Source organism: Eucalyptus grandis, chromosome 5 (genome assembly GCF_016545825.1).
Source record: "Eucalyptus grandis isolate ANBG69807.140 chromosome 5, ASM1654582v1, whole genome shotgun sequence".
Lineage (NCBI taxonomy): Eukaryota > Viridiplantae > Streptophyta > Magnoliopsida > Myrtales > Myrtaceae > Eucalyptus > Eucalyptus grandis.
Genome location: NC_052616.1, coordinates 11303445 through 11318225, shown reverse-complemented (window position 1 = coordinate 11318225; position 14781 = coordinate 11303445). Strand labels below are relative to the sequence as shown.

Sequence of the window (14781 nt, the reverse complement as noted above, 5' to 3'; positions counted from 1 at the left end):
TGCATTCTCCCTTTGAATTTATTATATTTATTGAGTTTTTAATTTTTTTTTTTTTTTTTGGTCGAAAAAAGTGACTATTACTTAATTAAAGAGAAGTCTTACAAACCACAGAAGGGGAAAGATCTGCGCATAATATATTCCATAGGGGAAGAGGGGGGGAAGACACCCAATTACGTGGTAGGGTGTTTTGTCGATGGTGTCGAGCAATCCAATCCGCCGCTGCATTGGTTTCTCGTGGGCTATAAATCACCGTGAAGTCGTTGTTCTGCTGAAGCCCATGCGTACACCTGTGAACGATTTCTTTAAGGTCCCATGTACATGCGGCCCGGCCCATGACCATTTCTACGCAGCATAACAGTCACTTTCTATGAAGTAGCTTCCGTTCGGCTTCAAGATCCCGCACGTGGTTCGTCTTGAGTTCGTGCAGAAAACGATATCCCGTGAGAAAGTGCTTGAGTTTCCGCTTCAGCTGCCGAGAAACCCTAGCTGTGGCCGCGGCCGTCGAGAACCCTTCTAGCTGCGTCTCGTGCGATACCGGCGACAGAGCGAGGAAATCTCCGGGGTCTCCACGACGCATCTACGTTCAACTTCAGGTTTTGCCCTTCCGGAGGCCTCCGGTGAGCGGGTGAGTTTTGATTGAGAGCTCGCTCGCCTTTTCGATCTACCCATGCTGAGCGTGTACTTTGTTGTTCCTTTGCTATTAACAGCAGATCTGCTGGTTGGGGTTCCTTTGCACGGAAGATCCAGTTGTTTCTCGCCTTCCAGATGTTCCATAGGATGAGACTAATGAGTTCACGAGCGGGTGAGTTCTGATCTCTTCGGAAAGCTTTTAAAATCCACTGATCCGTGCGATTGATGCTGTTATTTGGCCTGATCTGCTCAAAAATCGGGTCTTGCCATACTCGCTTTGTCCATTTGCAAAGAAACAGCAAGTGCTCTGTAGTTTCCATACACGAACAGCATACCGGGCATCGTGGGTCACTTACAATTTTCTTCTATATAGGTTTTCCTTCGTCGGGAGGGCATTTTGGCATAGACTCTAGATGAAGAAGTGAACCTTTGGAGGCACATCAAGACTCCAAATTTGTGTCCACAAGGTACGTGGCGGTTGAAAGGAACATGATGGCCGGTTCTGATCTGTGTTGCTAGTGGATTTTCTTGCTTCATTATATAAGAACGAAGGAAAAAAAAAATACATATGAAGAATCTGGAGTCTCGAGAACCCTTCGGAAAGGAGGAATGGAGTGGCCGCTCTTTCAGGTGTAGGGCCGATTCACAACACTCAGCACTGATCTAAGCAGAATCGCCACAAATCAGTGAGTTTCTTCAGTCTTATCTTGCCTGTGTGACGCATCTGGAGAGGTAGAAGATGGTATTGAGTTTGTAATTGGAACATGCGAAAATTAACTATAATGAAGTCTCGTAAATTCGTAATAGGATTGGAATGGAAAGAAGATCGGCGATTGTGATTAGAGAAGGAAATGACAAATATTAAAGGCCGGCTATTTTAAGTGGATCATTGCAGAACACGGAGCTCAACTTGGGAAATTTGTACTTTAACCTAATTTTGTATTAGTTTCATCATGACCAATCATTCTTTTTTGCAAGAGAACCCTCCACCTACCCTACCCGCAAAACCTTTCACTTGTTTAATACAATTGATTATGATAGCTTTTTTTCAGGATATTATATATATTCGCATATCATTTGACGGAATTTTCTATATATATTTATAGAAAATAAATAGTTTCTTGTTGCCATTAAACGGCAAGGTGGGGAGAGGGCAACAAATGCGAGTGCACCTTTCATATACTTCCGAATGGAGAAGGGCCCAATCTTGTCCCCTTCGGTTTTTGTATTGAATTGACTTAAGTAATTTTGTCTTGATAATCAAATAGATTGCCTCATATTGCACTCATTGAATTGCTTTTTTCTTAACTTAATCGATCGACTTAGACTTTATAATGACCTGCAACAAGTCTCCAAGCATTATAAATCTTCACTAAAATTGATTGCGAGGGCGCTTTGTACTTTGCCCTATTTTTGTATTAGTTTCCATTAGATCTAATTATTCTTTTTCACACCAATGCCCAAGATCCAATCATTCCATTTTGCAGCAAAGCAAGAGACTCCTCTACCCACCCTACACGCATTATGAAATACATAGATTATGGTTGCATGATCGGTTCTTGTTTCTGGGTAATCGAATTCATTCACATGTATATTCCTAACATAGATTAAGCAAAAAAAAAAAAATAGAGTTTCTTTTTGCCGGGAGTGAAAAATATAAGTGATAGTATAGTACGGCAAAAAATGGGTTGCCTTGAATGGGTTGCCTTGTTTCTCTTGATAATCAATTCCCTTTCCCACCTTAAGTACAAGTCGAGAAATCAAACCTTTTAATGCTACCTATTCATAAAGTCAAGTGTTCAATCAAATACCACCGAAAGGCATACCCAAAGGTTCAATGGTAAAGGGTCACACCGTCTTTCACGAGATCACAAATTAGATTTCTTTACAAACAAATGCCTGAGCAGATTTGTATCTTGTGTATTTGCTACTTCGTGTAAAAGGCTTTTTGATTTCTGGTATGCCAATGGAGTTGTAGTGATCAACTCGTAGACTTATGTGTGAGTTGAGTATGTATGACTCAAATAGAATATTTTGTGAGTATAAGATTCTTACATTTTATACGATTGAAGGGAAGTTAAGGGAATAGGTTTCAATAAGAGAGAAGTATTTCCAAAGAGACTTACACTTACATTTTTCTTTATGGAATAACTATATCGGAAATCTTAAAATTTATTACAAAAGCGCAATTGAGTTATAAAGTGTGATTAAGTCATAAAACTGTCAAATAAGTATAATTAAGTCTTTCCATTAACGTCGTCCAACTTGATCAATAGAAAATGCTAACATTGATTTTTTTCAATTTTTCTATCTTCTACATGGTGATGACATGGCTAAAACATAAAACACATAGCTAAAACCTCGAATGAGTTCTCCTTCTTCTCTTTTCTTTTTTTCTTTATGTTTTTTTTTTTTGTTTGCTTATTTTTAATATAACTTAAATAAAATTTGTAAAATCAAAACGACATAGTTTTAGCCATGGCATCGTCACATAAGATATTGAAAAAATAAATAGCCATATCAGTATTTTCACTAGCTAAATTGAATAGAATTAATATAACAATTTGATTACACCAATTTGATAAGTTTTAGAATTCACTTATACTTTCATGATAACTTTTATGACTTTTAGAGTACATTTGGTAACCATTTATTCCTGGGAACAATTTATGCTCGGAAACTGTTTTCTAATTTTATTTGCTATACGAGTTCTGAGAATTCGAAAACGTTTGGTAACTATACAAAATTTCTATTCTTGGAATAGTCATGATTTTAATACAATCCTCAATTTTTATTTTTATTTTGTGATTTAAAATTTCTTTCAATTTTTGAATAATTTTATTACATTTTCCCATTTTCTTTTTATTTTTTTTTTCTTTTCTTCTTCTTCTTCTTTCTCCTCCTCTTCCTCCTCCTCCTCTCGATCCCGGGCCTTGGCTACAGGCGACAACTAGCTAGACGAGGGCCGGTGACCTCACCAACCTCAGAAGAGCCTCACCAACCCCACGTGAGGCCAAGCTTCATCGGCCCAAGCCTTGCCCAACCACAACGAGGCTCAGCCTTGCCAAGGGCTGGTGGGGCTCCTGCAAGGTTGCCTACCATCGCCAAGGTAGGTGACCGGCTAAAGGAAGAAGGAGAAGAAAAAAGGAAAATGAGAAAAGAAAATCAAAAGAAAGAAAGAAAGAGAGGCGTGATTCTTGAATTGTTCTCGAAGATAAAGAAGTAACTTTTCTTTTCTTTTTTTTTCTTAATCTATTTCAAATCTATTCTTGGGTACCAAGTGTATTATTGTTCTTTTTTTTGTTGCGAAAAATAAAAGAATATTTGGTACGTTACTAAGTAGGCCCTTAGTTCACCTATCCCTTTCTTCAAAGTTGAAAAGAATCGAATGAAAAGGAACTCTTTTTTTCCTTCTTTTTTTTCCATTATTGCCCCTTGTGGACAAGACAAATAAATTTTAAATAAATTCACTCACTATTTCCCCTCCACATCATTTCCCTTCAATGCACTTCCAAACAATACAAGGTAATTAAAATATTCTATCCCATTCTTTTTTTTTTTCCTTCCATTACCTTTATTTTCTTTTCTCTTCATTTTTTTTTTTTTTTTTTTTTTTTAATTCTTTTTGGTTTTGATTTCTCTAAAGTGATAATCCTCATTATCACAATTTTGAATCAACATTACGACTTATACAAAATTGAAACAAAGTAATAAACTTGATTATGGCACTACGAACATTAATAACTCACCTTGGGGTTTACGGCGCGCGAGTTTCGGCAATTGGTTCCTTTCCTCCAACACCAAAAAAAAAAAAAACATTAATAACTCGAAAATAACTGGAATTAGATGTGTTTCAATCCATTTTTCATGTTAAAAAGAAAAAAAAAAAGAAACTTTAAGTGAAAGAAGAATCGTCGCGCTTAATATGACGGCTTAAGACTTTGGGCTGTGGGCTCTAATGTACTAGTTTATAGGGAATTACCATCCCAACTCTGTCCAGGACAAAAAGGGCTCCCCATACTCCATCGAAAGTTCTTTTATATTCGAAAAATTGTTACCAGCAAAAATTGATGGATTAATCTTTGGTGAGTCTCCCAAAAAATGAACCGATGAATGGTGATCGTGGTAGCTTGTGAAAAATCATTACCGCATCCCTAGCTTCTACGCTAGGTTGTCCCGAGATTAAACGTCAAATCTCTTTCACCGATGGGGCTGGATTCCCCCTTTGCGTAGTCCCGCCTCGAGTATAAAGCCTGCTATTTCTGCCTAGGTTATATTTTCCTCCGATAGCCTAGCTGTACGCTACGCTTTTCTATGCTTAAACTATCGCGAACCTTAGCCCTTCGACTCTAATTAGTTTGGCACCGAAGTCTCTTCTCGATGATTCTAACGTTAAAAGGGGAAAGAATTTGAAGTTTTCAACTCGATTACAGACAAAGGGGCTGAGATGGAGTGCTCGATTGATCGTTCCGAAGCTTCATCCTAGCCCATAAAAAGAAATTTGCAGTGTAGCAGCTAATGCCTTCACAAAGCGCAAATCGAGCATTCATGTCGAACGATTGAATGGATCGGCAACGGCAAAGAAACTTTCCTTTCTTGTTTCCCAATCAAAACCTTTTTGAACGTGTGGCTCCAATTTGACAAAGGCAAGGACGCACTAACATCTTCTCTTTTTTTCCTTGGGTCAAAGGTTGGGAATGTCATTGCCAAACCGGACTACGTAAGACCAACTCGCATGTACTGTCAGATCAGGTGAATCTCTTGTGGACCGATTTCATCTGAAGGCAGGTGTGAGCTCGGCTGGATTCAATTTAATACGTTCTTTCTCTAAATTATACGAGCTAGAAGGTAGAAGAAACGTCAAGAGTGATGTAAATTAAGAATTTGAAAAGCGTGAAGCAAAAGTTGGTTTCCGCTTTACCGCCTGTCCATTTTGCTCATGGACTGTTCAAAGAGATTAGGGAAGCAAAAAGCTTTTACTTCAGTACAAAGGAAAAGCAAAGAACTCCAGAAGCTGCTTCAGAAGGTTGTAAAGAAAGACAAGAGAAGAGAAAAAAAGTGATTGCTAGCTCTAGCAGCTTTATTGCTCCACAAAGAAAATTACAGCTTTGTTACTCTTAAGCCTAGTGGAGTGTGTATTAGCAATGGGGGATCATGGGTACAAGTCCAAGATATCGATGTCATCAGGGCCGGTGGATCACGTTATTGAAGTTCACACGAGACTTGTCGTCGTCGATGATTGCAATTGACCCGATTCGTAGTGGAATAAGACTGAGGGTTTCCTCTCATTTGCCTCTTGAACTGCAATGGTGGAAGTGCATGTACGTCTGGTTTTGAGGGTGAAACTGGAGGTGACAGTCTAGGTGACACCAAAACTTGACCGAGCCCAGACGCCCCACCCTCCAGCGGGCCCTGGCAGTGCCCTTCAGGTCGAACGTCACCTTGTTCTTTTCCAAAGATTCGCCGGCGCGGTTGGACTGCTCTGGGTTGAGCGGGATCGGGGACGACTGCACGACGTAGTGGAACACCATGGAGTCTTTCTTATTCACGTCGAACGGGTAGGCGCGGAGCAGCGCGATGTTCTCCCCGTCGTAGCTGAGAATCAGCTCCATCTTCTGGAAGCTCGCGTGGGCCTTGGCGTTGTCGTTCTCGGCCTTGATGTCGATGGTCACCTGGGTCACCAGGACCCCGCCGTAATCGATCCGGAAGATGTCGAGGTTCGCTCCGACGACGCTGATGAAGGGCACCCGGGGGTGGACGACGACGTAGCCAATGAACACGGCGATACCGGCAATGATCACGGCCAACGAGAGGATGACGCAGATGACGGCCGCGCACCAGATGAGCGGGTGGGTCCGCTTCTCACTCACGCCAAGAGATCCCTTCGGCATGTTAGAGGTGATAACAGGATGAGGGACTGGAGTTTTGCCTTGAGAGAGACAACATGAGGGGCCAAGCACAAGCTGGTGTTCTTGCTTCTTCCTGCCCAAAGACAAATTTTCAGGCGTTTGGATGGCTGGGGTGGGAAGGAAGAGCGAGTTAACTTGGGTTCTTTGCGCTTGTTGGTACGGTTTGGTATCTTTTGTGATGTGGGAGGGGAAGCGAGTGAGAAGCCTTTGCTGTATCTATGAATCTCCCTAAGGAAGCTTTATTGAGGGGACAGGGAGGGCAAAAATACCAAACTTGCATGCCCTCCTTAATCCCCAATTGAGTGGTGTCTTTCCCACTTTGTGCTTAACAAGGAAGGCAAAATTATTTTATTGGGCTGCATGTGGAGGGAACATCATGGGTTAAATCCCACTTTTTCCCTGTTGAAAGAGACCTGATATGTGAGATAGAGAGAGAGAGAGAGAGTGTGTTGCGTACTCAAGTAAGAATTACCCCCATCATGTATGTGTAAACTCAGCTTCTTGCGTCTGTTTTTAACCATTCTATAACATTAACCAATGGTCCTTTTGCCAGAGAACCACATCACTTCACTCAGTTACACGCGTCAAAGGTGTATCGCCGATGGTCTGCGAGAGGTCAATGACATGATCGAACGTGCAATTCGCCGAAACAAAGGAACCCTATGTTGCCTTGGTTTCACAGGCGAGAGATACCTTTTTCAGGACACACGGATCCTTGAAAATGTTTTGTCAGTGATGGGGCAAAAATACATCCGTTGATTGACTTTCAAGGTATCTCAGATCCTAAAAATTATTTAATTATGAATCATCATATGCAATAGAAGAATGAACTGGATGTTAGAATCGAAGGACAGGATCTACGTTCCTCAAATATTCTGGGCAGATATGATGCTTTAATTTTGTCTGCAACAGACAGCAAACTGTTCATACAAACCCCTCCTTGCGGGTAAGGATTTACCATTTCCGAAAGGAACTGCAGTTAAATCAAGACAGGTTCCTTCAAAGCATTCTTGCCCACGCTGCTTCAGTGATATGTGGTGACATGACCGTCGATGCCCATCCTGTGGTGCACCCAATCGATGAAAGATATATTGAGATCCATATTGCATTAAGCAGAGAGAAATGTACAGCACGTCTTGACATGTTGACCGATTTTCTCCATGTGATCTCCTCGGTTGCCAAAATAGACATCAATGGAGACATTTCCGCTCGAGGGACTCCTGCTATTCTTGCGGAAGCAGCCCAAAAAATTTTTGCACAATCACACCTGCCACCATCGGTGTCAAACAACAGGTTTGTTTGGAGAATCATGTCATCATCCTGGTCAACAATCGTGGCAACATTACGCCTGCAAGACGCTTTGTAATTAAGAAAACTGTCAAAGGATCAAAAGACCTGATGTCATATTGATGAAGCCTTAAATTAGTCATGGCCAGTGTATTCTTAGCTCGTGAAGCTATTAATCAGCACTTCAATCAATTAGAGATCACATCACATCACATCACCCCGACCAATTGGCCATCATTATTGTTGCTCTGAATGACAACAATCTGCTGCCTGCTCTAAGCCATCTTAATGAGCCTTTCAACACTGCTAACAACTCTAACATGACCCAATCTTGTTGAGCTCAACTGACTCGAGAGTGTGCCCTAATACTGAGGAAATTCTCACAAACAAAGGGATGCAACATATAGAAACAGGTCATCAGCTTGTGCCCACATGTTAGGGGAGTATCAAGCTCAATCAATGAAAAGAACCAATCGAACAAGATAGGGTCAGTAGACAAGTGCGAATAAATATAATACGAACTAGAGCATTTTTGTTGGTTTCCAAAATTTAACAAAAGGTGGATGGCAGACACAAGCAACTTCAACATAGACAAGAGGTCCAGAACCAGGAATCAGCACATAACATGACCTAAAACTTCCAAGTTCAGAACTGAACACAGCTCATAGAAACAATGGAAGCAGAAACAAATTGTAGAGCATGAAAAGGATCCTGATGAGGATTCAAAGGGTAGCCAAGGTCCGCTGTAATGAAAGAGGAGAGAGATAATGAGAAGTGCTGGCTCAAGCATATGATAATATGAGGTACAGGAATACTATCCAAGATTGTGCCTAAGGTAAGTAAAACCTAAAAAATCAGATCTCGGAGACAAAATTGAGGGATTGCCATTGACCCATTAAAAAGAGACTGGGATGGTAGTGATGACAGATGTCCGGTCAATCATCTACTCACAATGCAAAAATCAACTAATGACAAGGCTTTTGGCTGCACAATATTCAGTTTATAGGTATCCTCAAGGCTACACACTGTTACAATACATTCCAAAGTCTCAGCCAGAAGACAATAGCACACATTTCCTTCACTCATTCTCTCTCTCTGTTTCTTTCTTTTCATTTTGGGGGACTGTCCCACTTAAGTACTAAATTTTACCATTGAGTTTGCTAATAACAGTTCATCATAACAAAACGATCTAGTGTAGAATTTTCTGGCAGAAATATGACAACCTTTACTATCTGTTTTGACTTTTATTTGCTAAATTGACAATTTCTTTTTTTTCCCTCCTGATGAAAAGGCACGCAACTTTAAGCAAAGCTTTAGCACCATCAAACCTAATGCTTAAAATGTTCTAGGGCTCCTGACATGATAACATTTGAATACCTAGACAGAGCTACTTAAGACTTTATGGGAACTCCGAACAATCAAAAACAAAAACAAAAATAAATAAATAAATGCAATTTCAAAATTATAAGAAAAGGGCTAATACACATAGATGTAACACAATTTGAGTAGATGCACTAGATTATGAACAAAATGCTGCCCAAAGCCAAATATATGTAAACTTGAAACTACAGTTGTGAGAGCTTATAATCCAATATCTAAAAGTTGTTCAACTTGAAAAGCAGAACAATGGTGTCCATCACATCCATAGCAACAGGAGAAGTTGACTTTCCAGCAAAGCATCATCAAAACAATAAGCAGCTGCCTCCAAGTAGCCTCATACCTCATGATACATTACATTTGTCCAGTAGAAAATTCTCTTTACTACTATAAAAAATATTGTCGAATTTCTCAACTGCCATTTGCAGCTTGTAAACTATGACAAAGCATTCACTTCAACACATATGCCAAATATAGGAGGAGCAAGAAATCATCTACTCTGGCCATGCTCCTGGCTGCACGATAATTCGTGAAGGTGAACTGGGTGACCTTACATTATTGACATGATTGGACAGTTTCTCAGGTAATAGGATAAGTTCTCCATTTGAACAATTGAGAACCTGAAAATATAGGATAGATTCCAAGGTATGGATCACACCAAACTGGTACATCTTGTACCCTACATAGCTACAACTTATGTAAGGTGGTCAATACACTCTCGACATAATTATTGATGTTGAGCATTTCCTCATTTTTGACCCATATCACACAAAGAACGTTTGATACTTTATTGCAGACTCTTTGTATTTACCTTTTATCCCTTAAAACCATTGGAGATCAAGCATGCATTAAAATTGCTCATTACAACATTTTTTGGTTTCCACTTGCAAATACGCCGCAGAGGTTTAAGACAGTGCAAGGTCCCCAAAACCCATGGAACCGGTATCAACTAGTTTCAAGACGGTTCCAACTTTCAAGAGGTTTGGGTAAGTTTCCAAAAGAAGTTCAAAATTGATGTTTAAGGGAGTCATTGTCTAGAGCATGGGATATGGACAGAACTACCAAGTTGCAGTATAATCCTTTACATCACACCTGAGTAAGTATAAAAGGAAATACTTCTACAATCTCGAAGTGTCCATAATTCGAAAGGGTTACAAAAAGGAATAATCTCAAGATTCCTTTTTTTATATACATTGAAATAGAGAGGGCGAGGAGGGCAACCAACATAGCTAATCCTCTAGCTGCTGTCAGTAGAGTCACATACTTACTAGTAAATGTTTGAATTTAGATGGTGGCGAAATTGTCACTAAGCAGCACCTGCCACCATCAGTCTGAAGTAGGCCTGCCCATCGACAAAGCTCTCCAAGGTGCTAGAGGACCGGAATCCATTCACCAAAGTGAGATACATGCACCATTACTGCAAGTGGAGTCGAACTCATGACCTCACATATGGAGTATTAGCCTATATATTTAAGCCACCATGCCTGGTAACAAGGACTTGTCTTAAAAGTTGATTATTTTTGGTTGTTGACAAAGAAATTATAGGTTATTGCCCTCACAGCCACACCACCAAATTGGTTATTAAAGTTAAGGTGGATGGCCCTCTACTTATGTGAGAGGAAACATGAAGGAAGTCTCTTTATGGCCAGATTAAATTAAACATTCTGTTTATTACCAACATCAAAAGGCAGGGGCAAGACAGTAGATGGCAGTTCAGGATTTCACACTTGACTTCGCAATCATGAAAATTAATCATGAGAGCAACCAATAGTTCACTTATCATAGCTCTACATAACAAATGCATTTCGAGAAGATGAAAAGCAGAACTGGACTTTGTAGCAAAATGATTCCGAGGAGCAAACCGTAAATCAGCAGTTCAAGCTTTAAAGTCCATATCTTCATTGGCCAATAACCCAAGCAGTAAGCACCATAACCAGGAAAATGGTAGATAGATATTCAATTTCAAGTGCCAAAAAAGGCGCATGTCCAATCAAGCAAGGCAATAATGTCAATTTCTTTAATAGAAATGTCTTGACACCATGCTCCATCATAAGGGAAACGATATGTACTTCACAATCTCCGGACTCCAGGAGTATGCAGAAAAGCAATGTAGGAAATGAGAAACCAAACCAAAGATATGTTCCCAAGAGACCCAAAAGTCCAGAAAAGATGGAAAGGAACAGAATTATAACTAATGAAGCAGCGCTTCAAAGAGCATGGCGACTGGGAGAATATGCTAAACAACTATAAGACTTTCTATTTTAGCAGAATTGTTTTAGAGAGAAGTACACGATGTACTTTTAAATGAGATGGAGAGATGAAAGGGCAAAGAAAAGGAGAGGAAAAGAACAAAGAGACACAATGGCAAGAGGGAGAGGGACTGCAGGCAAAGGTGAAATGTCAAAAGCTAGGACAATTCACCAGTAGATGCCAGAATACACTTCGGCTTGACATCAGAGAATTACTTTTGAGGTCAAGCTTGTGCATCCCTTTTCAACCAATTGGTCAAAAAGATGTGTAGTTGTGCCATGTTTGAAAGTTCCTTATAATTGTATGAAACTTCCACATTCTAGGAATCAAGAAAAGCCAATGACAGTTCGCGGCATAAGCCACGGAAGACTCTTTGAAGAGATATGGAACATGAGGTCCCAAGCAACCTACCAGTGAAGTAGGGAGACGGTCTGCCATCTCCCTGGCTCTTTTGCACAACAGCACTCCCCAATAATAATACTTCCTTTAAACCAAATATTCAAAAATAGGGACATCGAAGCTCCCTTCACAAGGTAAAGAATGAATACAAGATTTGCAGAACGAATTATCAGAAGCTATGCAATTAGTTGAGGAATAAAACAACCAAAAATGCAAAAGTAAACAGCAAAATGCCGGAGAGAGAGAGAGAGAGAGAGAGAGTGCTCACATCAAGAAATTGTTATTTACTCCAACTAATCCAATTCTTTGGACTTCAAAAAATAGACGGAAAAACTAGATATAAACATGAGAGTGTTCTGAAAGTGAAGCTTGTCTGGGGATAACTTCAAGCTCTCCATCTCCTTGAAAGGAAATCGTATGTGTCCCTTGCACTCCTCCTTTCCGCCTTATACAAGGCATCCATCAACTTTTCCCTCGTTGATTCATAGATGTTAATTCTTCCGATCAAACATGTCTTCTGCAAATTTCCTCAACTCTGAGAACCTACCCAAAGTGCAGAGGCCAAGAAGCAAGGCATTTGCACTTGCATCAAGATGCAAGAAGCAGTTGTCAATCATGTAGTTCCATATATCGACACCTGTCTCAGGATCGTCGCCGTTGAAAAACATAGATATGGCCATGGAACAATTAGAATGAGTTGGTGGCAACTCATTCTTGATCATCTCAACAAAAAATTTGGCTGCTTCACGGACCTTCTTGTTTTTAACAAGACATTCAAAAATCATGTTATATGTCAAGGAATCAGGAAAGCACCATGAAACACCATCTCATCTAGCAGCCTGAATGCATTGTCAGTGTCATCATTTTTGCACAGCAGACCGATCATTTGGTTGTACATGAACAAGCTAGGCATCAACCCACTACTGACCATGATATCCCACAATAGGATACAGTTGTGCAAATCATCACTCTTGCTAAGAATATCAAGGGCAGTGGAGAAAAATTTCAAACCTGGCAAGCAGTTTTTCCCTTCATCACCTGGAGAAATTTGATGGCCTCCTCAGCATGCGACCCACGAACCAGAGTAGTCAAGAAAGCATCATAAGCCGACATATTCTGCGAACTCCATCCGATGCGGGCAACCATTTCCCCCAAAAGTGTTCTTGGCCTTGTCCACATTTCCTCCTTCTCCCATCCTTCAAGCAGAATTGCAAATGTATCCCCATCTGGGGGTATCTTCCCCTTGATCTTATCATAAACCTCCAATGCCCTCATCATCTGCATGTCCTCAGCACAAATAGCGCTCAATATCGAGTTAACTGCCACAGTATCCTGTTCAACCCCATACTGGTCCATCACATCAAAGCTCATGACCGCCTCGTTGACCCGACCAGCACTGCAGTAGCTCGAGAAAACTGACGCAAATGTCGCCATCGACAGCGCACCCTCTCGCTTCATGGAGCGTATAGCATCCCACATTTGCTCAAACGCCTGGTTCTTGCCGAGCAAGTCGACCATGAGGTTCCACGCGATCGCAGAGTGCTTGTGCTTCTGGCCGGCCCACCGGAAGAACTTCACGGCCGAAGTGGGGTAATTGTATGAATACTTAAGGACTTCTTCCACAAGGATCGGGTTCGCAGGGATCTCGGTGGAGTCGAGCGAGGCCTCGATCTCCTCGGGCGACGCCCGCGCAAGGATATCGCACACGGTCTTCGCCAACGGGGAGATGTCATTGGCATGGACATGGGAGGGGAACTGAAGGGGCTGCAAGTTGGGCAGCAGTCTCAAGCTGGCGTGGTTCGTCAAAAGTTGAGAAGACGGTACGCTTTTAGGCGGGTATCTAAGCCCCGACCGACCCAGATGTTCGGCCATGGCTTCCATCAAAGCAGAGCGACTGAGAGACTAAAACGCTAAAAACCCAGAAGCAGAAATTCTCAATCTACCATCCCAATCGCTGCCGAATTCCCAAACCCACTAACGCAAAGCATCAAATTCGCTGCAAAACTCGCAAAGTTCGAATCTTTCTTCCCTCTCTGTACGTGAATTCATATGGGTATGTACAATTCGTGCCTTTCATGTACGTGTTTGAGGAGAGAAGACCGAGCAGAGGAGGAACCTCGAGAGAGATGGCGGCGGGCAGCGCCGACCGAGCTCTGGCGACCGTCGTTGACCGAGAAAAGCCTGGTGATCGATCGTGTCGTAGCCGGAGGGAGAGATCATCAGTCAAACGCTCGAGAAGAAGAGAAGACGAGGACGAACGGAGAGCTAAAACCTCCCCAGTGCCTCTCCGGTAGGAAAATACCTCCTCAAGATTTATAACTTTCGAAGCCCATTCAAATTGCCATAATAGTTTTTCAATCAGGTGTTCTTTTTTTTTTTTTTTTTTTTTTGATAAGTAGGCGCTCGGTACCCGGACAGCATCGACCCTATATCTCAGGAGAGATTAGCACGACTTAAGACGCTAACACTTCGATATTCAATTTGCGATCTCAACGATGAGGAGCAAGCCCTAAGTATCACAGTTGCCTACCGATTTTCAATCGGGTGTCTTTTCATATTGCATCCATTCAAGTGCAATAACTTCTATTTTTCTATGACATAAATGCCATGTAATTTTTTAATTCATCCCTGAAATTTCCAACTTTTTAAAAATGTTAATCACAAGTATCATGACACGTCCAATTTGTGAAAAAAATTTAAAAATGTTATGACATTAAAGTGATCAATTAAATGTTGTGATATTTAAGTGAATTATTTTTTAGAAAGTCATGATATTTAAGAAGTCAAAAAAAAATTTATGAAGTCGAAAAAAAAAAATTATGACATACAAACGAGCACTGTACAAAATTTATTTATAATAGTAATAGCAACTGAATTTAATTAGGAAGAGGGTGGATATGATTTGGAAGAAAACAATCCTAAGATTGAA

The 14781-nt window shown here is 40.9% G+C and overlaps 1 protein-coding gene and 1 pseudogene across 1 annotated transcript; both read right to left on the bottom strand.

Annotated features, from left to right (window-relative positions):
* Window positions 1–5915: 5915 nt before the first annotated feature.
* On the bottom strand, window positions 5916–6521 carry LOC120293616. Its single transcript, XM_039313312.1, has one exon. The coding sequence runs from the start codon at window positions 6519–6521 to the stop codon at window positions 5916–5918; it is 606 nt and encodes a 201-aa protein (XP_039169246.1).
* An 829-nt stretch (window positions 6522–7350) lies between these two features.
* Window positions 7351–13818, bottom strand: LOC120293534 (annotated as a pseudogene).
* Window positions 13819–14781: the final 963 nt, after the last annotated feature.

Excerpts from the sequence above, each read along its gene's own strand:
- LOC120293616 (XM_039313312.1), bottom strand. The coding sequence starts at position 6,521 with ATGCCGAAGGGATCTCTTGGCGTGAGTGAGAAGCGGACCCACCCGCTC.